The sequence below is a fragment of the Theobroma umbraticum genome, unplaced genomic scaffold (genome assembly GCF_002168275.2).
Source record: "Theobroma umbraticum cultivar Fairchild unplaced genomic scaffold, ASM216827v3 scaffold_20.0, whole genome shotgun sequence".
NCBI classification, from domain to species: domain Eukaryota; kingdom Viridiplantae; phylum Streptophyta; class Magnoliopsida; order Malvales; family Malvaceae; genus Theobroma; species Theobroma umbraticum.
The window spans coordinates 6140118-6165312 of record NW_018397266.1 but is presented as its reverse complement, the minus strand read 5'-3'; the positions used below and the strand labels follow the sequence as shown (position 1 = coordinate 6165312).

Genomic DNA, 25195 nt, shown 5'->3' with positions numbered 1-25195 from the left:
CATGCAATGCTCAACAAATATTCAGTCACATAATATTCAGTCATTTAATGCCAAATAAATAGGTTACAATTTCTAATATCTAGTCACATACCCCATTTTCCAAATAAACAGGTGACGCAATGCTTAACAAATATTCACACATCGCCTATAAACTAAATGATTTTGAGATTCCTAGTTAGATTTAAGTTTCCAAATTGATATAATTTACCCATAAACTTTTGTGTTCTATAAATATAAAAAAATAAACCCAAGAACCCATAACAAATACCTTGAATTTATCTTTGCACTTTGAGATCGTGAGAAAGTTGGATGACGATATAGACCTCGATGGTGTGGGAGAGCTAGACGGTGAGATATATACCTCGATGGCGTTGGAGATCTAGACGGAAGGATAGCTAAATCGAAATTTAATTTTGAAATTTTTATCTGAATGGTGGGAGAGGAGAAAGAAATTGGAACTACTTAATTTGGATTAAATGGTTTAAAGGAAATTCTTGTGAAGTCCTATCAAAAATTGTTTAAAAACAATTAAAATTATAATGAAGGTCATTTTTTAAATGATTTTATTAAGAATGTCATTTCTCATAATTTCCTCGAATATATATATATATATATATATCAGTATGCAATGATTTTATTCTATATATATTGTTAATGTTTATAAATGTTTTAAAATTATATTTTTATAATAATTAATATCAAGAGAATTTCAAGTTAAAATCTGTATGTAAATCAAAGATTTTCCAGTTAGACTGCATCTCTCTTGAGTTGTTGTCATTTGCAATTTACTCCATGAAACTTAGAGGCCCTTCTTTTTCAGAAACGTGAAACAATATCCAGTTGATGGGCTGTGAATGCAAGGCGAGGCGTAAGATAAATGCAAATGCAAGTACAAATGCATGGATAACTAATAAATTAATTTAATTATGGTCTTTCTTCCCAATCATCATCAACTACTCCGCCTATGACGCAATTCTAAAACGTAATCATGTGGCGTCACCACAATCACTAACACGCAAATTTTGTTTTCTTTAATTCTATCCTTACGTTTACAAATTTAATAAAATGAGACAGTACTGTGAAAAAGTTTTTAATTATTTTAAAAAATTTAAATATGTTATCTTTTTATTATATTTAATTAAATTTTTATATTTTTATTTTATATTAAATAAATTTTTATGATTAATATTTGATTAATTACTATTAATCAAAATGTCACTTATCATTTTATATTTATAAGATATTTACATAAAGATTAAAAATATCAAATTAATATATCATATCATCATTTATTATAATATATCAATATATCATATCAGTGTCATATAAGATAGAATGATAAGTAGTACTTTCATTAGTAACAATTAATCATCCATTATAACAATTTCTTTGATTCAAAATAAAAATAAAAATATTTGATTTAGTGTAATAAAAAAAGTTTATTTAAATTTTTCTGAATAATTCATAGTTTTTTTTAAGCATTATATTTAAAATCTCAACACATGATTGGGTCTTATACTAAGATTGGTCTAGGTAATATAAACTAAATTTAAAGATATATAATTAACAAAATTATAATATAAACAAAAGTTTTAAAACACCCCATTGAAAGTTCATGTAAAACATTTTCTGAAGCTAGTGGGGTCGAATATTTGTGGTTGTGTAGAAACTTGGTGAGATAGTTGAGTGTGAATAGTCATTTCCTTTTGTCTTATTAATTATAGTTAGATATTGGCACATGCAAAGCAAAGTGGCGGTGGGGAAAGGGAATGGGCAGGCTGCCGACGAAGTAGTGCCCCACAAACTTAGGCTGTCGAGGGAGAGCCGCTTACATTCACAAGGAAGGTAGTGTTGGAGACAAACGGCCTTGTGCTCTCGTCGACTTAAACATTCGTACCATCACAACACTTGGTATCTGTTGAAATCCTGTCTCACAACAAGAAGAGTGAAATGGATGACATGGCTATCGTCTCAATCAAACAACATCTGCTCCTATTTTTGTCTATGCTATGGCCCATGGAGGATTATTAAATGATAAAAGCAATGTCATAGATTTTGTTAAAAAGGAAATAATAAAACTTTACTAAGTAGGATGTTATGATTACCAGATCCAGTCTTGCCATGCCTTTCCTCCTCCTTGGTGGTTTCATGGCTGGGTTGTCTCTCCCAACTGATATTTGCAAAATAATTATTTAAATTTGCAATTTCCATCGTAAATATTAATATCGAAATTGCATTTCCTTTTTGAATAATCAATAAATAGTTCTGCCTCATTAGCCTCCACGTTACCAGTTATTATGCTCCTTTTAGTCTCCATCTCAGCGAGAATATCAACGCTTGTGGTTGGCTGTGTCAGGTTTGATGGTCACGATTCAAGAGAGCTCACCATCGTTCTAGAATAAACTCCCACGCGCAAAGTTAGAATCTTAATCGACATATCTTTCAATGCTTGGACTCGCATACAGAAAAGAAACTTCCATAACTCACTCTCCAATCCATTCCAACACACTTCTTTGCAAACCGTCGGTTGCGAGGAATGTTCCAAGTGTAAGTGGCTTTTAACGTCTTAATGTGTCGGCATGCACAATTACAAGCCAACTAAGCCCAGACGACATTTGGGGCTTTAATACATTCCAATGCAATATCAAAACAGGGGAATTCTCTTTCCATCACCGAATGAACAGTGACAACTCAAAAACATATTCTATGTGTCCTCTAAGGTATAAGGCCATGTTTGGTGGATAGAAATCTTAGAGAACGGCTGTATCCATTTTACACCGGATGAATTCAGAGACATAGTCAGTGATCCTATTTCCTTTCAGAAACAACATCGAACTTAGAATTGGACAATATTTATCTTATCCATTCCATCCGATACGCTACACGCAAATGCAGCACAAGATAAACTAGTCCTAATAAAAATTGACGGCCAGATAGAGGGGTTAACTTTATGGAAACAGAGAATGCAATCAGTCTTTTCTTTTTCTTTTTTCTTTTTTTTTTTTGGCTTGTGTGTGTGTGAACAGAGAAATGGGGAAGGTGGTAGGACAGATCTTTCAGATATTGCATGCATTTACTACAATATCTAATACTACTTAAGGAGACCACAATTCACGTTGATGATAATGCTACAAGCTAAGTGGAATAATTTAAAAAATCAATGGCTATCTATTCTCCTTTATGTACCATGTTTCTTACACCATCAATTCACAAGTTGATCCCTGGCACTGTTTGAACCTGTTAAAACTAAGACAAAATTATCAACATTTTGAAATTTAATGTGTAACATATAAAGTGAAAATTTTGGCGAGTAGATATCCAAAGAAAAGACAACTAAATTATTGGCAAGTATTTTCAAACAATAACTCTACCTCTCTTCTTAAGCTTGTTTCGGAAACTTCTTTTCCTGCTAAAGGCCGCTTCCTGTACCCAACCAAAAACATTTGTCATTGCTCAAGAAAGTACAACTCACTAATCTATACACAAGCACATGTAATTTATTTGTATAACAACATTTTAAGTCCTAAGACTTCCTAATCACTGAATCACTGTCTTACACATTCATTCAAGGAAACGAAAGAGAATGCTAGAGGGGGGGAGCCAGAGGAGGGATATTATTTCTTCATCTGGGATTAAGGAATGTAAAACTGTCAACTCAGCTAATGGAAACTGCAAGCTTTTGGAATTACCACAGGCTGACCCAGCTTCCCAGCTGTACGAATTGCATTAACAAGATCCCGGTTGGATTCAGTGTAGAGGCTTGTAACAACTCCAAATTGACCAGCCCGTGCTGTGCGACCAACCCTATGCAAGAAATCTACAGCAGAAGTGGCAAAGTCTGCCTGAAAGAACACGATACTTCAGATGATTAGCTCCCCTATATAATTTTAGATAATTTGCTAGTCATAAACTTGTAATGATATCCGAGCTCAGTGATCAACAAACAGAAACAGAAATAGTTTACAATGTATCATGCATTAAGAGTTCAAGACTATGGATACTTGACTCAGATTATTCTCTACAAATATTTATGTGTACTTCTCTTCCAACTGGAATGACTTTTCTAATGGTCTATATCATTCCTCAGAGGTGATTGCACAGAAATATGAGGAAATTAACAATGCTTCTTTCTTCATCATCTTCCATTTTACCAGACTGCTTCAAAATTTATATTTTTGGATAGCTGATGCTCATATGACATATTTGTATGTCTATTTACATTTAGATTTTTGTTGGCATTGTCTGTTCCAGAAAGTCTAACCAGGAAAGAACAGTATATTGAGAACAAACTTGAAAAAGGCAGAGTTGCCAAATTCAGGACTGCAGCCAGATCATCCATCTAGGAACCTGCTTTGAGAAACCAAAACTTAATAATGGTGTTATTATCTACTAGACATATACAAAAGTGATCTTTTTTATCAATCTTTTATCCTATAAATCTATATCAGTTATTAGCTACTAGCTTTAGTGAAATTACTATTCTCCGGGCACTTTAATTATTATTGCTACAGAATTTACATATAGCAACACCCACATTTTACAAGATTCTTGATATACCATTAGCAACTTTTTCCCACTATAAAATTGATTTAGTAAAAATGAAGCACCTGGATGACATGCGAGACATTTGGAATGTCAACACCACGAGCAGCAGCATCTGTGCACACAAAAATTCCACCTTTCTCTCGGAAATGATCTAAGGTCTCAGCACGCTCTTCCAAAGAGAGGTCCTTATGGTAACAGTAACACTCAATCCCAGCCCTCTGGAGTATATTAGCCACTGCTTGAACAGCCTCAACAGTGTTACCAAAAACCATGGTTCGACTGACAACAGCACCATGATCCAATGCTTTTGAGTTAAATTGCTTTACAGCCTCTATTAGTGCATCGACCTGTGTATCAGTTGTGACTTCAATCCATTTCTCCTTCAATCTGAAATTGAAAAAGAAAAACAAATTACCAACAAAGAAGTTGGCACTAAAGACGACACAACTTAAGGGATTGAAATAGCGATCTGTTACATGGGGCAGATACATGATAACTCAAAAGGTGTATGGGAACTGAATTTCATGCCACAGTACAGACCGACTGTGAAGAGGTTGAATTCTGTAAGGCTAACTATTACAACACATCAAAACATCAAGATATTGGACCTTCAAGGATTCTTTGGATCAGTATTTTCTTCCCACAACAGATATAGCAATATGACCCATTTTGAAATTAATAAGTTACGTCCTGAACCTTTATTATAAGAAACAATGCAAGCACACCACATCTAAACAAATAAGTTCTGTAAAACTTACCTGCTTCAGCATAGCTTTCCCAAAATTTCTATAACTCCAATCCTCCCCCCCCCCCTTCTTCCCTCTCCTTCCCCTCTCAAAATAAGAAAAGTAAAAAGACACACAAATTAACTCTTCAAGATACCACATAAATAATTATATTTTTATAGTGGTTCAAAATTAGTCATCTTCATGCACCAAACAGGTGAAACAGGTGGATACTAGTTGACTGGGACATTGCTATAAATGTCTAATTCTAAGGACTACAATAGATCAAGGAAACATACAACAATAGGAGTTTGTTTCATCTATATGTCAATTATTTGAATTACCAGCTTTTCCTGTGTGCAAAGCCAATTAAATGCATCCTGTTGGCAATCAAGATCCAAGCATAAGAAGCCTTTAATACGTGATCAGAGAAATGGAAATAAATGTTTTCTTTTAAATGTTTATAGTGGTTTCTATGGTATGGTTGGACCTTAAACAGCTGCACTGTATTCAAGGAAAATTTGTAAAAGATCATCAGTATAGCCATCTAAGTTGAAAAGAAGTATCACAGATATACGAGTTCTGAACATATACTAAATGTTCTTAAAATATCATAAATCTCTATGCATGATAAACAGGATATCCTAAATCTCCAAGCTTTTTCCTTAGTCATGACGAGCATAGATGATTTTGGAACAAAATGGATCGCCATGAACAGCAACAAGCTTAAACATTAAATTATCTGCAAGAGATACACCTTGGCCTCTAAACAAATCTAATGACCATGACTAAATGCATCACCATTTATCCATGGAAGAGAGGTTGAAAAAAAAAGAAGAAAAAGTAAAGAAAAGAGTGAAAGAATTTGGCACCTAGGGTTGTGATAATGGAGGTAGTTTCCACTAACCCAGTTGGCATCTGGAAACATTTTTTTCAACACCGCACCAGCAGTTTTCTTTCCATTAACTGGAAGGGTAGCAGCAACAAATATGTACTGCTTACTGCGTTCATAATTTTTTCTCACTCTCCTCCAGTCTTTTTTCTTGACAGGCCAAGTTTTAGTTTCTTCCTTCAAGTCCTCAGCATCAACATCATCCTCAGAAATTTCCTCTGCTTCAGAGAAAGATTGGTTTTGTATGTCTTCCTCACTCTCAAAGTTAAAGTGTGACAGAGAATCGGAATTCAGTTCTACAGGGTTCTCAGATCCAGATTTATTCATCCGAGACAAAAGCTTTTCATCAAAACGGAGCATGTGTATAAGACGGATAACATGATTATGAAAGCCCCCAGAGAGAAGCATATCTGCCTCATCAAAAACCTGCCAATTATTGTACAAAAATTAAAATAAAATAAAAAAAGCCTCATGTTTTCTCAATAACCAAAAAGAACATAAAGTCACGAATAAGAAAACATACCACGTATTTTATACCACGAATGAAATCCGAACGATGAATTTCCTTGGGGTCTATATTGTTCAGAAGAGCAGCTGGGGTTGACACAATAATATCTGGTTTGTTCACTGGCCAACCCTGTAGTCAAGGATCTTATTTAAGACAACCAGATTTTATCAATGTAAAAGGAACAATACAAATATATTCATGCATGACAAAATGCAAAAGCACCCTTTCAAGATCCAATAACATAGAAAACCATGAATGCTACCAATCCCAAAGAGATATATTTGATAAAAATACCTGACGACCACAGACCGCTGCAACTCTGAGAAGTGGTTCACCATTACCTCCAGAAAGACCATTAGCCATTCGAACCACTTGATCGCAAAGCAATACATTTGGGCAAAGAACAATAGAAAAGCTATGTGAAGGAGCAGATGCTGCCTTGGAATCATTATTCCCATCATGGCGAGCACTGCAGAGCTTATCAATCAGGGGAACTAGATAACCATGTGTTTTACCACTACCAGTTTCTGCTGCAATTACCACATCTTTTCCAGAGAGTATAGATGGTACACAGGCAGCCTATATTGCAAAAGGAAAACTTTTCAATGAACATCAAAACCCATTAACCGCAAGCACACATGATGGAAGAATAAAAAAAAATTCCAAGAGTTGATAAACTAACTATTTACCTCAATCGAATAAAAAAATCCATCTTGAATTCAAAATAATGGGTACTAATTGATATATGCATTTGCTTGTTGCTTTTGGTGATATCTTTTGAATAGTTGAAAATTGGTAAATTTCTTGTTCTATGGGTTGTTAATTTCGCTCTTTGCTTTTTGGCACTAGGTTTTTTTTTTCTTTTTTGCTTCCTAAAAAGTTGCCAAAAATTAAAAGTAAATAACAGACAACATAATCATAATTGATTAAGCATTAACAAATGAATAAAGCACCACACCAATTCGAAAATAATTGTTTTATATTGAAGTAAGATCATCATTTTGTTCTTCAAAAAAACAAAAAGAAAATTCTAATTTGCCATTATTACTTGTTTGCTTTGTATGCAAGACGCACTTTTTCTTTTATTATTTTTGCTTCCAGAACCCAAAAAATAAAAGTAGAAAAAGTAACAAAGAAACGATGCTTAAATAAAACTACGAATGTAAATGAATTCATCAAAAGAAAAAGGGAAAGCACCTGAACGAGAGAGGGTCTGTGGAAACCGGCATTAGAGAGAGCTTGAGAGATCCGATGAGATAACCCCAGAGACTTCCACGAAACACTCTCTTCAGCAAAGAAGGTATCGGTCCCAATTTTCTTCGGAACAGCGACAGCAACAGCGGCGCTACTGAAGGCCCTGGTTCGGCGCCTGCTGGACTGATTGAGCCAAATTAAACGGATTGGAGGGGACGAAGAAAGAGGAGATGGCGAAGACGTAGAGAGAAAAGAACATCGCCTGAAATGAGGGAGGAGTTTTGGGGTGGCTGATGAGCTGTAGAAATGGAGCATTGAAGCTGAGCGGCATATGATCATTGCCTCTGTTAACAGACTTAAGGTTTTCTTCTCTGGGGGTTTGAAACTCTGTTTGGGTTCAAGGGCCACAATGAGGGTTTAGGGTTTAAGCAGATAAAAAACCCCCACATGGCGCTATTTTGCGGTCTTCCGATCTCTCTCCTACTTTTCTATTTCATTATGATTGTCCCTTTCTAACAGTGTAGAAGCCGCATTTCAAAACGGCATGTCGTTTTAGGTGATAAATCTAACACATATTTAAGGAGTTCTTTTTCCCAAAGTAAGGTATTTATAAATTTTTAGTTCCAGACTAAGATACTTTATACTTGTATTTTGGCAGAATGTTGTGAACTATTTAAAAAATTTTAAATAAAATTTTATTTTTATTATATTTAATAAGTTTTTATATTACATTATTATGATTAATAATTAACTAATTATTTTTAATCAAACTATCACTTATTATTTTATTTTATGCTTACATGAAAGTAAAAATGTCACGTGATCATCTCATAGTATCACAACAATATGCTAATATGGTAAAGGCAAAGATCCCTTAATTGGTTAGAATTTCTTATAATCAGTTAATGTAGAGCACATAGCAATAAGATAGTGCAAGATAGAGAAATTGTAATCGGTTAGAGCTGCTTGTAACCAGATAGCCGAACTTTGTCTATTTTTTTAAATTTGAATACTAGAGGACAAAATAAGGCTAAAATGGCATTAAAGCTATTTCTAATAGCTATGAACTATCTTTAATAAAAAAATACGACTCTCTAAGTGTAAATTGAAGCTCCAATGATCAAAGAAAGTAGATTAAAGCAACAAAAAGCCATTTTAAGCAAAAAGCCAAAAACCCTTCACTAAAACATTTGTTTTTCACTTCTGTTCTAGAAAAAATGTTTAAGCTTGATTGTAATCTTTCCAAATTTGTAAAGATTTCTGTTGTATGTCTTTTTCTTCTCTTTCTTGAAAAATTAGAGTGTAAAAAGCACTCTAAAACTTGTTGTAAGGGATCAGAGCTTGGGTTAGAAGCTGACCTTTGTAAAAGCTTAGTGGAAGCCGTTAATTCTATTGGTATAGTGAAGTTGGGTTGAAAATCCTTGATTGGAAGATTAAGGTAGTGGATGTAAATCAAAGAGACTGAACCACTATAATTACTTTTGCATTGTTCACTTCTCTTTACCTTTCTTTCTTTAGTGTCTTGTAATTCTAACAAATTCTAGTCCTTTCTTTCATTTAGTTGATTAAGAGCTTTATAAGCTTTAAAGGACTGAATAGAAAATTTTTAATGCTATTTACCCTCTCTTTTAACACTCCAACAGGACCAACAAATGGTATTAGAGCCATACCATCAAATTTAAGGTTTGACATGCTTATGGGATATCCATATGGCTTTGCAAAAGTCTATTGTTGTAGAGGGTTAATCCATAAATAGGTCTCCTTTATTTGATAGATCAAATTATGCTTATTGAAGTATTAAGATGTTTATATACATCAAATCCCTTGGTTATGAAATGTGAGATGCAATTATTGGAAAACCTTTTATTATTATTTCATCTAGTTTTGCCTGAGAGAATGCCTAAACAAAGAGCTGAGTGGATTGAAGCTGAAGTTAAAAAGGTCTAAATAAATTTTAAAGCTATCAACACCCTTCAATGTGCATTGACCATTTTATAATTCAACAAAATCTCCAATTGTACTACAACTAAAGAGATTTGAGAAAAACTTAAAGTCATTCATGAAAGGACTTCACAAGTAAAATAATCTAAAACCGCCTTACGCACCCATAATTATGAAATGTTCAAAATAGAACTAGGTGAAAATATCCCTTCCATATTTGATAAGTTTATCAATATTACAAACAAGCTCAATCAACTTGAAAAAACCATCATTGAACATGAGTTAGTAAAAAGACTACTTAGATACTTGTTCAATGTATGTATTTCATACATTACACTCACTTGTTTACTTTAAAGACACTAACCCAATGCTAGAGTTAGAACATTTTATCCTTTTTTATAGAGGTAAAACACATGTAGGTTTTAAACAGTTTGTCACATTTAGCTTAGAATAATTTTGGCAACAAAAAATTAAAGAATTATAACTCCCTGCTTAATGGGTCATCAACTATTAGCATAGTTTTTCTACAATATTATCAAAAAATTTATGATCGTATCATATATGTCATAAACAAGTAAAATATTCATTAAAATATAATATATTTGAAATCAATAATTGATGCAACAATACCTCTCAAAAAATAATTAACGTAATAATTTATTTATCTAATAAATAAATAATAAAATTAACTTTCAAGGGCATATTCTAGCACTTGTATCATCTACTATCACCATCTCTCAAGTTCAACCCGCACATCTTAATGGTAATGAAAGTATGCTTTACAGAGCCATTCCTTTAGTTGTAAATATAAATAAAAACAGAGGAAAAGGAGAAAATATTGTTGATGTGGTAGTCACTGAAATCTCTAATATGACCAATCCCTTTAGGACAATTACACTTGCTACCATTTGTATCGTGATCCTACCAACTACTACTCAATGTTTTCGGATACAAGAAGAGCTCTAAAGACTACTTGATCAAAGGAATAAGAACTTCAATTGGCTGATTTGGGTTGGTTGTTAATAAATGCTCTGTTTCTTTCTCTTAGTAAATTTTTCTACTCTATTTTTCTTTTCAATGAATTGCCAACATTTTCTTATTTAACTAGGGTTTAAGGGTTTTAAGACTATGGCTTCAAAAATGGTGTGTTGTGATTATGGCTGGGGTTGAGATTTTAAAAAAAAAATATTTTTGTAATAAGTAATTCTTGAAACTTTTATTGTAATTTGTTGATAATTTTTACTTTTACTTATTGTATTTAATTTATTTCATTCAAGATCCAAGGTAAAATCTATTTTTGAGTTCACTCAAACCAATTAGATCTTAATTAATTAAAAGATAGATATCGAGAATAAGAACAAGTTAACTATGTCAGAAAAAATAATGTATGTGGCTGTATGGTTTATTTCCTAATCTAATACATTTATTAGCTCAACCAAGTTAATCAAAATTCGAATTAATCTAAAAAATGAATTCTATACAAAAAAAATAATATAATTCAATCTTCTTAAAAAAATTTATTTAAAAATAAAGATCCCAACAAAATGAGATGTCTATGCTACATGTGTAAGCTATGTAATAAATGTGCCATGTGTGTAACTCCTGCAACAAATGTTATGTGTTACACGTTAAGCTTTACCAAAGATGATTACAACTTAAAGATGTCAATGGGCACCTTGTAATTGTTACAAGATATCTATAGGTACTCAACCTGATTATATAGGGTTAAGGTATTCTATAATCGAGTTTGAAATAGATTCAAGTAGTAATTTTACTACTTGGTTCAAGTTCAGGTAGGGCTCGAAAGCTAACCCTTGGGTACCTGCTTAATCAAGTTGAGTACTTTATAATCTGGTTTGAGATGAGTTTAGATAGTAATTTTACTACTTGTATCAAGTTCGAGTAAGACTCAAGTACCATCCTTTGGGTACTCACTATCTGAACCCGATCATGTTGATATCCGAGTTAGGCGGGTACTCGTTCTAAACTTGAACCCTATATCCACCATTTATGTAATATTTTATTATTATTTATATAATATATATTAGAGATATAATAGATAATTAAATTAAATATGTAAAATTTTGTTGATGTTTGGATTTGAATTTATGTAAGAATGAGAAATACTCCACATTTTTACCAACTTTGCAAATAATTTATTTTAATAGAAATTGATAGATGAATTAATGACATATGATTGTTAGTCAAATTATTAATGCGATATTATTAATATATTTAAATTAAAAAATATTAGATTATTATTTATGTTTAAATAATATGAATATCATATCATATTATAAAAAATATAATTATTGTTATATATATGTTTTTAATATAAACATATTTATTTTCTATTTTATATTATACAAAAATTATAAAATTATTAGTTATAATATATATACCTTTATTTATGTAAACTTATTATGATCTATATATTAAAAAAGAGGTTGTGAGATTAAAATAGTTTTACAACTTATTTTTTTTATTTCATGTAATTAAGAACAAATTTGTAGCATTAATTAAATTAATTCATGAAAGTATGATTATTGATTAACTTATAATGTCCTTTAATATATATTGTTTATATATTATGTTAATTATAAAGAATATAATTACTATTATATATTTACTTTTAATATAAACATGTTTATTTTTTATTTTGTATTAATGTTACAAAAATTATAACTTATAAAATTATTAATTATAAATATATATTTTTACTTATATAAACTTATAATATATATTAAAGTTTTAAAACATTCAAATAATTATCAAAGAATAACTTTATATTAAAATTTAAATTAAAATAATAAATTTTAAAAATATTTAAATAATTATAAAATTTAAATACCCTAAAACTTAATAAAATTCGGATTCAGCTACCTTGCCGCTAACAGGTACGCGGATTCTATACTCTAGACTTGACTTGTACTCTGTTTGCTTACGTGGTAAAAACATGCCCCGTGGCGCAAGGGTCTTTATCACTACAACGTGTCACTATATGGAGCCGATTTACAGCCAGTCGCAGGTCAAAGGCTCGATGCTTGGGAGCGCACATGACCCTTCCTCTCATTCGGTTACGCAAGCCGAAAGTCCTCTGTGGCTCAGGCTGAAACAAGCTTAGCAACCAGAAGAAAGAAAAATGGCGCCAAAGCGAACCAGAAACAAGGCTCCTTCCTCCGATCCACATGGAATCTTTGCCGGTATGGTGGTTTTCTTAATCGAAAACGGCGTCCAGTCTCGCCGTTTACAGGTCCCTTCATTACCATTACCATAACAACTCATTTACTTGGCGGCATTTTATTTTTTTCATAATTGTTTGGGTAAATTATAGATTTGGCAGCAAAAACTGGTGCAAATGGGAGCTAAGATTGAGACGCACTTATCCAAAAAAGTGAGTCATGTTTTTGCTATGAGTTCAGATGCCCTTTTTCGCTATGTCGATAAGGAACAATTGGCTCGCTTCGGAGGAGTGAGTACTGTTTACTCTTTTTTTTTAACTTCTTTTTTTCTCCTTTCATCTTTTAATTCAATGGCGTTATCTATATATATATATATATATATAATATTGGAAGTACTTTTGTTGTTTTCAACTTCCTGTAATAGTTATTAACTTTTGCTAGGGCCAAATTGCAACCTTTCTGATTAAGAATCTTAGCTTGTAAATCAGTTTACTGGATTATTGTTGGAATAATTCATGTATATTCATCTTTTTTTTTGAATATACTAATTTAATTTACACCAAAAATTGAAAAAACCGTTTCAAATTACTGGTGTTCATTTTAAGATTTATCTCTGAAGTGCTACATTTGAAGAGTAAGTGGTTTGCAATAACTACTTGTTGCAGCATGTTCTCATGTATCAGTGGTTGGAGGACAGCTTGGCAGCTGGGGAAAAGGTTTCTGAGGACTTCTACATTCTGAAAGTGGATCTGGAAGGGGTGGGTACACCTGACAAGAATCTGAAACTTGAACCAGCCAACAGATATTCTTCTAGCCATGAGGAGCAATCGCATTGCAAAAACATCAAATCCTCACCTGAGCATACTGAACACACTAATGAAGAAAGGAAAGGAGAACTAGAAATTAACACTCTATCAGGGGCATCAAATACTGAACCCCACTCTCCCAGCTCCTTATCTAGCTATCCTGAAATGCCTGGTACTCCAGATAAGGATGTAAGTTAAGGTGTCACTACACATAAAAATTGTCTGTTTTGTTGTCCATCTGGTTTTGTGTGCGTAATACTATTAGTAGCTTAAGAAAAGGTCAGGCCATTGATGTCTATGCTTTTAAGTCTTCATGCTGCTAATGGTCATAAACATATACCGTTTGATAATTAGGTTGGCACACTGCCATCATCTTTGCTACACAGCGTGCCAGATTTAAACAAGGACATTACAGAGATATTTGGGAAACTTATAAACATATACAGAGGTGAGACTTATTTTGCCTCCCATATATTCATTGCTACCAATTGCACTTGTTGCTTTCTAAGGATCTAATATGATATAATTAATTTCTACCGAAAAGCACTGGGTGATGACCGCAGATCATTTAGCTACTACAAGGCCATTGCAGTTGTTGAGAAGTTGCCCTTTAAAATTGAAAGTTCAAATCAGGTCAAAAATCTGCCTGGAATTGGAAAGTCAATGCAAGATCATGTAAGTAAACATGTTCTTGTTTGAATTTTACATGTGGCATTTGTTGCCTAGTTTGGTTGACTTGTTTTAATTTTCACATTTAGGGTTCACTAATGTTACTGGCATGTGTAGCTCTGTGTTCTAGCTGCATCCAATCAAGACATGAAAATGAAAAGATTTTACCTTAAAATTTCAAAAGACAGTAATTTGGGACGGAGGGCATAATTTAGATTACCAGAAAATATACCGTCTAAGTGAGTCTGCAAAACACAGACAGACCTGTTAGGCTTCTCAAATTTATCAGTGCCCTTGGAATATTTATGCAGATTCAGGAGATAGTGACCACTGGAAAGTTATCCAAGTTGGAGCACTTTGAAACTGATGAGAAGGTAAGATAAAGGTTCTTCTTTGATTGAATTTGGACTATCTTTTCTTTTTCTGTTATCGGACTGATTTGTTTGAAAAGGAAGTTTTCTTGTACCAGGATTGTAGTTTTGTTTCCTACTCCCTACCATCTTTTCTCCACTTGCTATAAATTTCTCCATTGAGCACTGTAGTATCTTTGAACTGAATTTGAGAATGCAACTATACAGGCTATAATGTGACTGACTTTTTTGCCTTTGGCATTTCAGTGTTTTTTGAAGTTTCATTGTAACTAGTTTGAGGAAAGACATTCTTAAAAGGCCAGTGGGCTCATTGCATGCTGTTGGATGAACACATAATCCACTTAAGGGATAGAAAAAGGAACCAGGAGATTTACCTTAAGTATAGATGCTCTTTGCATCTCAGTGCTTGCTCATATATATGTTTGGTAGTAAGTTTATGGAAAAGAAAATGCTTTGCTAATATCTGGTCTATCTTTCAACATTTTCTTTCAATCTTTTGCAGGTAAGGACAATAAGTATTTTTGGGGAAGTTTGGGGAATTGGTCCAGCTACAGCCCTGAAATTATATGAGAAAGGACACCGAACATTAGATGACTTAAAGAATGAGGATTCTTTAACAAATGCACAAAAGCTTGGGTTGAAATATTTTGATGATATTAAGACAAGGATTCCACGGCATGAGGTCTGACTACTGTGCTCTTGACTAGGACTTTCCTAACTGAAACTTTGCAGATTTACCCGTACTTTTTATGAAATTCTTGATATGTTTTCTGGTTGTATAGGCTCAAGAGATGGAATCTCTTCTACAGAAAGTTGCAGTTGATATTGTGCCTGGGGTGAGAACCCAGAATACTTTAAACATTGAATGTGGTGAAGATGTATTCTGCTGCCAGAAAAATTTTCTAATGATGTGCTATAATGAGTTGGACATATAATGTGTATGCCTCACAGATTAAACTGATTTTTCACCCTTTTCTACTTTTGCTTTTCCTCTCTGAAAGAAAAAGTCTAGTATAAAAAGAAAAATTATGAAATTAATAACAATTAACTTTATATATGGATGCTTTGAACACTATATGCTAACTGAGAACTAAAGTTCTTGGTCAGTTGTTCATTTGCGATTTACATTCCAGTAATGGTGCAGTTGGCTATTACTTCTAATATTTTTTACTATTCTAAGGTACTCTTTAAGTTTGTAGCTCAGCAGCCAGCACAAGAGAAATTCACAAGGCATGTAGCATATAATTAATTTGTAGCTTAAGAAGTACTGTTTTTCGAGTGCTTGTTTCCTGTACCAGTGTGTTTATGAAATAGGCCTACAACCGAATATTAAGTAATTTTTATTAGTGGGTTTTTTTAGTTTACATTTCAAAAGGGAATTCTAGTAGGTGCAAATCTTGCGTTTTCCTTTAACATGTCATGGGATTGGAATTACGGAGTAGGGTTTTATTAGTGGGTTTTTTAAGTTTACACTTCAAAAGGGAATTCTAGTAGGTGCAAATCTTGCGTTTTCCTTTAATATGTCATGGGATTAGAATTAAGGAGCAGGGTTCTACCAGGATTGGATTCTGAACAGATATTATTGGTGTTTAATGCTGTTTGCACCATCTGGACTCTGGTTCATTATTGCAAGGGGATCTGCTGTTGTTTGACCTGATATGTATCAAGATATACTTTTACAGCCATACCTCATGCAGCAGTCTTCATATGATTAGACAGTAAAGCAATGATTTAAATTAATGTTTCTGAGATATCATTGGTTAGATAATGTCTATGTGGACCACACTCTAATTTTTTCTGATATTTCTCTTGAAGGTGGTTGTTGTGTGTGGGGGATCATATAGACGTGGAAAAGCTTCCTGTGGAGATTTAGACATAGTGATCACACATCCTGATGGAAAAAGGTTTAAAACCCAACTCCTTCAGTTTCTGTCCTTATTTTTCACTAGAAAATTGGCTTTGTCCATACCTCCTAATCTGAAAGGGATCAGCCTATCTTCTTCTACTTATCTGCTTTTACACATATTCTGCTTATCATAGAAGAAAAAGGAAAGCTGTAAATTATTACATTTTTAAGATGTTAATGCCAGTTATCAACTATAAATTAAAACCCAAGCCATTGTTCCGATCTGTCATTGCTTTGGATTCTCCGCTATTATACAAGTTGGTCTTGGTAGCTGAGAAATGGGTTGTGTCAGGAAGACTCCAGGTTCATAAAATATCTAGTGGTTTAGGCAGGATCAGGTAACCCTTTATCTTATGGTGCATATTAAAAAGCACAACTACTTTCTTTGTTTGATTTCCAGTTTGTAGCTGCATTCTTCAGTTTCCTGAGATGTTTATCCGCCAATGTTAATCACTTTTGAATAGAATGTGATCTATTTTTGTTACTTCATTTCCTCCCACCCTCATATGTATGTGTTGTATTACCAAGTGTAGTCTTACTGCTCTCTGCTTAACAATTTATTGTATTAGTTTCTAGAAATGGGATTGATTGCTCAATGATTTCAGCCATAAAGGTTTTCTGCAAAAATATGTCAAGCGCTTAAAAGAGATGAAGTTCTTAAGAGAAGATTTGGTTTTCAGTACCCACAGTGAGGAGGTAAATGTTTGTTATCTTGTTTGTTTTTACTCATGCTATACTGATGAAGAGGGTGGTTATGCATGGTGGGGTGATATATGCTTATAGTTTTTGGCCAAAATTTGGTCAGTAGCATACAAGAAGCACATGCTTCGACTCAGCAATTTTGGCAAAGCATTATTGCCACTATTTGGTTTGTGCAAGGTTAAGGAATGGTATTGTATCATCTTTTGTTAGTATTCAGTAGCCAACATATACCTATTTTTGTAAGACATGTAGAATTAACAATTCATAGATAGCTGAGTTCATGTGCAGATTGTTAAATGCTTCTTTTGTGGACTTTGTTTGTGCATAGACCAATGAGAACAAAACTTAAAGGAAATGCTGAAGGAGAAGCTTTTGAACTTGTACTTTCTATGACAAGTTCAATCTTTTACCAGTAATTTCCAAAGAGAAATGAGCTGACTGGATTAGGTGGTAATTTTAAGTTGCTTATTTGCCTTTCTTGTCTATCCAATTCTGTAATGTTTTATAGATACTAACAGAGTATGTAACCATTTTCTTCTCCATCATTAGTCAAGCTTTTCCAATACAGTAGTTGTTCTTTCTTGCTTGATTATAGTACTAAATACTTGAAGTCTGACCTGTAAGATGCATTTGGTGAATTTTCTTGATTCCTGCTCTTACGTTTCTCTCTTTAAATTGTATTTGACTTTTACTTCTCTATGTTATGTGAATAGGGTACTGATTCAGGTGTTGACACATATTTTGGTCTTTGCACTTATCCTGGACGAGAGCTTAGGCACCGCATAGACTTTAAGGTAACTTGATGATATTTAGATGGTAATCAGAATATTGTATCATGAGGGAAATAGACGGAAAAGATGGTTATCAACAACCTTATCTCTGTCATTTTATTAGAATGTTGTCATGGCATCCCTATTGAGCATGCTTTATGTTCCTTCGTGTTCTGACCCGACATGACGTTCCCATTCTCAAATTTATCTTCTTACCAGTCTTACCATGCCACGTTTGATTTTATGCACCTGTTATTTTCATGTGATAGGTTGCAGACTTGCAGGTTAAATATGATTAGTTTGCCTGTATGCTACTTCTATTTTTGTAGGTATATCCAAGGGACATATATGCATTCGGACTAATAGCATGGACTGGGAATGATGTGCTAAATAGAAGGTATGTTTATTAATTATCAAAGGCATGCAATTAGTATGAAGATTTGACTGCTGTTGGTTTTTGCAGCTTGGAGCAAGTACATTGTGTTAATGTTACAAGTTTGCACGTGAACATAATATATGTGCAAGGCAATACATTTACAGTCTAGTTGGAACAAGAAAGGAGAGCATTTGTTCTTGGATGTGACGTGTTAGTTTCATTGTGTTGCTAGTTGATAGTACTTTGATAGTTGTGTATATTAGTTTTTTTACTTTGTTTTGCTGATAGTGAGTGATTGTGTCGTCGACAGATGCTACTGAAATAATCTGATTCAATAATATAGTGGGGTGCTTTTGTAGATTGTTGAATACTTTCTGACTGAGCAATTATCGGAAAGCAGTTGTCAATTTGATCCCTTAGACAAATTACCTAAAACCTCTTTATTGTACTTGCCTCTTATATAGGAATCTATCTGGATTACAGAATTTTCATTTTCATTTGTAGCTGACAAAAAAGGTTTTGAGAACCATATCATTGTTCAGCGTCCATTCCAAACATAAATATGAATTATATTTATGTTACTATTTATACAATGGATGATATTTCTTTATGGCATTATTGGATTGATGAGTTATGGTTCAGTTGTATTTTTCTTTGTTTTCTTAACTGCAAAATATGAATGTCTGTCTGTGTTACTATAGAGCAAAGATGTAGACACTGACATTGATCCTTTAGTGCAGGTTGAGACTGCTAGCAGAATCTAAAGGATACCGACTTGATGATACAGGGCTGTTTCCAGCTACTCATGGTTCAGGCGGTAAACGGGTAATTTATTGGTTTTGCTGCATGTAGCCTTCAGCTAAACCTGTATTTACGGATCAATTAATGTTATTCATGTAAAATTTCTGTTGTAGGGTGCAAGAGGTACCACTAGTTTAAAAATGGAGACGGAGAAGGAGGTGTTTGATTTTCTGGGATTTCCATGGCTTGAACCTTACGAAAGGAATTTGTGAAAAACATAGTTGCATGTATTGGAGGGAATAGTAATTCAAACTCAAAATCTTGATCAAGCTAGTTTTGAATTCAATTCTGTATATATTAGCTTATATTTCAAATCTTAGTCTGTATATAAACGTCATATATCCTTATCCTGTAAACTTCATATTATTAGTAGTCTTGAATGCAACAGAATGATAAAAGCCTTCCGTTCAATATCTTTGGATATTCGTTTTCTTCTTTTTATCTTTTATCTTGCTCTCTGTTTTCTGCTAACAATGGCCTCTTCTATTTGTAACAGTATCACCAATGCTCCAACCATTTGTTCCAATCAGCCAACGCCCCTTATTACTATTAATGGTGTACCTCATATGCCTATGAAACCATCTCCTGTCAACTCTTCTTCTTTTAGGCTATGTCCATGGCTTTACCCCTTGTCCCTCTGCTATGGCCTGGGATCCAAAAAGAAGGCTCCAACCCACCAGCAATTATCCAGAATCCTACTCATACGAGTAAAAGGGTACACTTGAAAGCATTCTACCATAGGGAATAAAGGGTACACTTGAAGGGCATTCTACCATAGGAACTCTTATGGCGTTCAATTTCCTATCCTACTCATACGAGTGTTTAAAAGGCAACGTTATTATTATTTTGTATTTATTAGATAAATAAATTATTAAATTACACAGATTAAATTATATTTTAAATGTTTTTTTATTTATGTATGATATATAGGATACGACCATTACTTATTCAGTAATATTATAAATAAAACTATATTAATAATTTATGAAGGTTCAATTTCTTATTTATCAAAATTGCTCTAAAGTATAAATGTGACAAAATGGTTAAAGCTTACATCTGTCTCTATCAAAAAGTAAAATGTTTTCACATGCCTTTGAAACAATGATTTTACAGCAAACATGCAGTTGTAGTATATAAGCTTATCACTGTCAATAGTTAAAAAAAAATGTATAATTACCAAAAAAACATGAGACTGTTTTGTATAAAATAAAAGCGAGTCAAAACTTGCGGGTGGGTGGAAGTAATTTCTCTTTTACTAAAATAAACCAATTTATAAATTAAAAATCTTCCTATTTCCAGGTCTGGTAACTTTCTTTTAAATGAATTTAAGCTATTCTAAAAAATATATATTTATTTTTTTAATTGAAGAAGATAGCACTGTGAGTACTTACTTTTTAGCCATAAGGGAATTTAGAATGGATGTGGGCTGTGGGGGGTTTTAGCACAAACGTAAAACCCCACAAGCTACACAGAAGACAAATAGCAGATAAGGGAGGCAACAAAGAGATGGCTTCATGGAGCAAAGCTCTTCTCTCTTTCGGGCTTGAACCACATCCCTCCTTTCCTACTTCTTCCACACCCCGCCTTTCCTTTTTCAACAACTCTTTTTCTTCTTCTTCTTCTTTCAGTCGGCATTCACCTTTTTTTGCATTCAAAACCTTGGCTATTATCAAACTAAACAACTCCTCCACTTACCCTTTAAGAACCAGCAGGAACCCAACACCTTTTTCCCTGTCATTCTCATCCACCAAGTTTGTTTGCAAAGCCGCTGATTACAAATTCCCTGACCCAATTCCCGAATTCGCTGATGCTGTGAGTTCCCTCTTCTTGCTCTTACATGTTTATGGCTCCATTGTCTTGGTATGTATTCTGTTGATGGAGAATTCACCTCTTGGGTTTTCTTCTCTTTTTGGGGTCAGGAAACGGATAAGTTTAGAACACATCTTCTCAATAAACTGTCCAAGAAGGATATTTTTGGAGACTCAGTTGAAGAAGTCGTGGGAATCTGCACTCAGGTGATTGTCTTTCAGTTTCGTTAGAAAATTGTTTACCTTTTGCTTATTTTGATGGTTGGTTGAGCGTACAATTGTTGTTTGAATTAAATTTGAACGTTGTTGGTTGATTGGATTAGATATATCTTATTTCAGAAAATCCAATTGATGAACCCAAATACCACATTTTTCCATGAAGATCATTTGTTAAATCAGCTAAAACAAAAATTCTGTCAGAAGGGTTTTAACTTCAAATCAGAGGATAGTGTATGGGAAAGGCTTGTATTATCGAGGTGCCAGTTTATATTAGTTCTAATTGGTCTGATTTTGTGGTTGTCTTGGAAAATGAAAGCAACATTTGAGCTTCCGCAAACCTAAATCTTTTGACACTTATAAGTGATAAATTTAAAATTTTAGTAGAAATGGTGCAATAGATAAGCTGAACATCATCCCAATGTTTTGACATTTTTTCTCTTATTCTTTAGTCTCATAACCAGTAGGATGATGCTTGGACCGACAGTCCAGTCATCAGTAATCCATTGTCCATAAAAGACTCAGTTAATCCTAACAGTGGCAGATATGCATCCAGGAAACATCTTGTTTCATATGGATCCTACAGTATGCATGTCCTAAATTATTTTGGTGTATATTAGATCACATTAGATCACAAGATCAAAGAATTATATAGTGCATAATGCACATTCCACCTCATGTTGTATGGAAGAGCAGCCAGGTAGCTTGATAATTTGGATGAGTCTAAATGGTCATTATTCTATTGAATCATAAACTTGCTTAGAATCGCCTCAGGATGAGCCACTCTAGGAATGCCATGGACACATAAGGGAGAACCTCATGGACTTTGTTTGTACGAGGGTCAGAGCAGTAGTAAAATTGGCGCTGTTTGTCATTCATTGAGCAGAATTCTTTAAAATAGAGGTAATTTTGTGTCATTTTTCACTTAGATATATATCTTCTTGAAGAGAAAATCTTGGGATGTAGTTAGAAGAGTTTAAACCAATGGAATGAATTATTCATGAAGAAGGGATGAATAATGATGAACATGCCCTGTTTTCTTTGTTGCTTTCATTTAAGACTGATTGTTGGAAAGAGGAACAAAAAGGAGAAGCCCTTTTATATCTTATGGCAAAGCGCAATCTACTAAACCAGTACTTCTAATTGGTTTGCACTAATTCAAACAAACATTTCCTTCGTCTTTAAGTCCACTGTCATATTGTCCATATTAAGCCTCTTCTTCCCAAGCAGGCTCTGCGCATTAGATTATTATGTCATGTTTGTGCTGATATACATTTTTTACATTGTGGTTATCTATTTAATTATACAAGCAGTCAACGATGTTGCTTCTGATTATTGTAAGCATAAACAGATATTTAGCACTTTCTTACACACCGAGTATGGTGGTCCTGGGACGCTCTTGGTCATACCTTTTATTGACATGGCTGATACTCTTAATGAGCGGGGGTTGCCTGGAGGACCGCAAGCTGCACGTGCTGCGGTTAAATGGGCTCAGGATCATGTAGACAAGGACTGGAAAGAATGGACTGGCTCCAATTAATGGAAAAGCCTCCTTATCTGGGGGAATATAATTTTCACGAGAAATGTATGTTGTAAGAGCTAGTCAGGTATTGAAAAAGCTTTAATTCTTACTCTGTTTGCCCTCGAAACTGGGAAGTCCTTGTGATTTGTGAAGGTGGCAAGCCTAAATTGACGTCTGAGAAGATGTTATGATAATAGTTTTGTAGTAAGCATTGTATTAGAACTTTATAATGAGAATATGATCCTTGGACAATTTTTCTGAATTAGAATTACAGATCAGAAGCAGCTGATAATTTAAAGCAGAAACTGTTTTGAAGATTATCTCATTGTCTGTGCTTCACAAATGTGAGCACTAAGCAATTCATACCCATTACCTTTCACATCAATATTTGTTCCTGCACTGCATCATCGTTGGAGTAAATCAAAACCAATTATAACCCCATATTTCCATCCACAAATAGTAAGATAAAGTTTTGAGACAAACAGGCATTTGAGAGACAGAAGTTCCTTGAGATATCTTGATCCAAGTATAAATTCCAGTTCGGATTAATTTCATGAGGTGAAAGGGGAGAAGATGTTATACTGTCATGTGAACAAAAAAAGGTAAAGTGAAATCTCATTAAGAAGGAGCTAATAAGCTTCAATCTCTAAGCAGAGCTGGAAAAATTATTATTGAAATGATTGACATGAGTCACTTAAATGGTTCAATCATGGCTGTGTTGGTACAAGCTGGAGTAATATACCAGCTCATTCCAGTCAGCAGTTATAGCTCCCATTCTGTTAGGCATAGCCCAATCAGCTCCATAACCAAAATGCAGTGCCATCAATCATCTTGCCATTCGTGTTCTTGTACCACCTTGAATTCAAGCACTTCTTGCTCTCAATCTCTTGGCTTTTCAGAGCTCAGATGATGTCTGGTATGGACTATATGATACAAATATGTTGCTATATCATTGTTCCACATTAGATCCAAAAGGCAGAAAGGGAAGATCATGGAGGAGATAAAGTTTGGAGAAAAAATGCCGAGAGCTAGCTAGGAGCAAACCCAATATTCCCACATAGGTTATGCGAGACAAGGTAACAGGCCAAAGCAGCGTTAAAATCCGCGTGTACCTCGTTGCAAAGCACGCAACCGCGCGGTGAGCACAAAGCGAACTATTCTTTCGCCTTTTACTAAAGAATACCGTGTGCTCGCCGCAGACAGCGGCATACGCCAATTTTTGGAAGGCTCTCCTTCATGGATGAGCCTTGCAATTTAGTTTAAAGCTTGGGTGTGCAATTCCGGTTTGATTGCTTAACCTTTTTAACCTTTATTGGTGGTTGCGCGGTCCGAGCTGATACATAAGCAGCGATTGTAATATTTTCTTCAATAATAATGAATGGTGGAAGGAAGAAGGTTTTGAGTAAACAAAGATATACTCCAAGCCAGCAGTTGAACTGGAGAAAATCGTTTCAAGCATATTGCTTAAAACTGAATCATATGGAGAAGCCATTTTAACCCGTTCCAGGTCAAAAGGGGTAGGAAAATGAAGGTTAATATGTAACATGCAACTTGCAAGCCAGGATGGTATCCTATATGGACTGTATGAGAGAAGCCAAAACTCCATGAGCTAAGATGCAGAGAACGCGGCTGCATGGAGAGCAAAAAGCGATCAATTCTTTGGCCTTCTACTAAAGAATACCGTAGGCTGGTATTGTCGTGTAAACAGTAGGCACTACCACGGTTAGAAAATGAGTTTTGTGGAGATATTTTTTATTGTTGTTCATACCAGGTGGTCTCTTGTTACAAGGAGAAAGACAATCACGAATAAGTGAGCCACGTGATACTTTAAACCATATAGTGTCATTTTTAGTATTATAAGAAAATGTGACTCTTTAAAAGATTATGTTCATTATTTGTGTTTGGGTAACAAAGGCACTTTGTATCTGTCATAGTAACAGTTATGGGGTCAATGTTTCATTTTTCTATTTGTTTAAATTGTTAGTTTTTATCCGACAGTTCTCTCTTTGTAACCATATGGTAATCAATTGTTGATTTTAAAATAGCAAACATGTTATGAAAATAAAGATTAAGACAACAAAACCCAACCATAGTCCAATTAAAACAATATAGTGAAGAAATTTTTAAAAGATTTAAAGCACTATCATACATTTACTTTGCTATGTTCAACACAATTTTCACCAAGATCATGTCTAGTGAGACAGCCAAAGAGGCATATGACAAATTGAAGGAGAAATTTCATGGAAGCAATAAGATTAGGT

The 25195-nt window shown here is 33.9% G+C and overlaps 3 protein-coding genes and 1 non-coding gene across 8 annotated transcripts; 3 read left to right on the top strand and 1 right to left on the bottom strand.

Annotated features, from left to right (window-relative positions):
• Positions 1 to 1659: 1659 nt before the first annotated feature.
• Positions 1660 to 8305, bottom strand: EMB3108 (DEA(D/H)-box RNA helicase family protein). Of its 3 annotated transcripts, XR_016351684.1 has the most exons (10): positions 7868 to 8305; positions 6965 to 7249; positions 6686 to 6799; positions 6143 to 6588; positions 4608 to 4932; positions 3690 to 3842; positions 3372 to 3423; positions 2290 to 3237; positions 2106 to 2170; positions 1661 to 1926 (listed from the first exon to the last, which is right to left on the bottom strand). XR_016351684.1 is itself a non-coding variant. In XM_089784648.1 (7 exons), the coding sequence occupies exons 1-7, from the start codon at positions 8201 to 8203 to the stop codon at positions 3355 to 3357; spliced, it is 1728 nt and encodes a 575-aa protein (XP_089640774.1). In that variant the 5' UTR covers positions 8204 to 8305; the 3' UTR covers positions 3252 to 3354. The 3 variants fall into 3 exon arrangements, 1 of the variants encoding a protein (XP_089640774.1); XR_016351683.1 differs by having other exon boundaries at positions 1660 to 1926; positions 2106 to 3237; XM_089784648.1 differs by lacking the exons at positions 1661 to 1926; positions 2106 to 2170; positions 2290 to 3237 and having other exon boundaries at positions 3252 to 3423.
• Positions 8306 to 12867: 4562 nt separating this feature from the next.
• POL{LAMBDA} (DNA polymerase lambda (POLL)) lies at positions 12868 to 20156 on the top strand. 3 transcript variants are annotated; one of them, XR_002445828.1, is made up of 14 exons: positions 12868 to 13058; positions 13140 to 13277; positions 13653 to 13982; positions 14148 to 14241; positions 14338 to 14468; positions 14774 to 14836; positions 15336 to 15515; positions 15616 to 15669; positions 16649 to 16737; positions 17345 to 17435; positions 18155 to 18235; positions 18541 to 18608; positions 19323 to 19412; positions 19502 to 19543. XR_002445828.1 is itself a non-coding variant. In XM_021437754.2 (14 exons), exons 1-14 carry the CDS (start codon positions 12948 to 12950, stop codon positions 19598 to 19600), a joined length of 1563 nt encoding a protein of 520 aa, XP_021293429.1. In that variant the 5' UTR covers positions 12868 to 12947; the 3' UTR covers positions 19601 to 20156. The 3 variants fall into 3 exon arrangements, 2 of the variants coding, with proteins under 2 accessions (XP_021293429.1, XP_021293428.1); XM_021437754.2 differs by having other exon boundaries at positions 14180 to 14241; positions 14357 to 14468; positions 19328 to 19412; positions 19502 to 20156; XM_021437753.2 differs by having other exon boundaries at positions 19328 to 19412; positions 19502 to 20156.
• A 657-nt stretch (positions 20157 to 20813) lies between these two features.
• On the top strand, positions 20814 to 23227 carry PRIN2 (Serine/Threonine-kinase). Its single transcript, XM_021437501.2, has 3 exons — positions 20814 to 21200; positions 21308 to 21403; positions 22764 to 23227. The coding sequence occupies exons 1-3, from the start codon at positions 20895 to 20897 to the stop codon at positions 22950 to 22952; spliced, it is 591 nt and encodes a 196-aa protein (XP_021293176.1). The 5' UTR covers positions 20814 to 20894; the 3' UTR covers positions 22953 to 23227.
• Positions 23228 to 24063: 836 nt separating this feature from the next.
• LOC149526763 (U5 spliceosomal RNA) lies at positions 24064 to 24181 on the top strand. The gene has a single exon (XR_016351723.1). It is a non-coding gene; the product is annotated as a U5 spliceosomal RNA (small nuclear RNA).
• Positions 24182 to 25195: the final 1014 nt, after the last annotated feature.

Bases quoted from the DNA above. Each gene is read 5' to 3' on its own strand.
- EMB3108 (XM_089784648.1), bottom strand. From the start codon at position 8,203: ATGATCATATGCCGCTCAGCTTCAATGCTCCATTTCTACAGCTCATCA. The intron at 6,800-6,964 runs GTATTTTTATCA...CCTTGACTACAG, and splicing joins CAGCGGTCTGTGGTCGTCAG to GGTTGGCCAGTGAACAAACC. The intron at 4,933-6,142 runs GTGCCAAATTCT...TTTCAATTTCAG, and splicing joins CTCCATTATCACAACCCTAG to ATTGAAGGAGAAATGGATTG.
- PRIN2 (XM_021437501.2), top strand. From the start codon at position 20,895: ATGGCTTCATGGAGCAAAGCTCTTCTCTCTTTCGGGCTTGAACCACAT. The intron at 21,201-21,307 runs GTGAGTTCCCTC...TTTTGGGGTCAG, and splicing joins TTCCCGAATTCGCTGATGCT to GAAACGGATAAGTTTAGAAC. The intron at 21,404-22,763 runs GTGATTGTCTTT...AAGCATAAACAG, and splicing joins TCGTGGGAATCTGCACTCAG to ATATTTAGCACTTTCTTACA.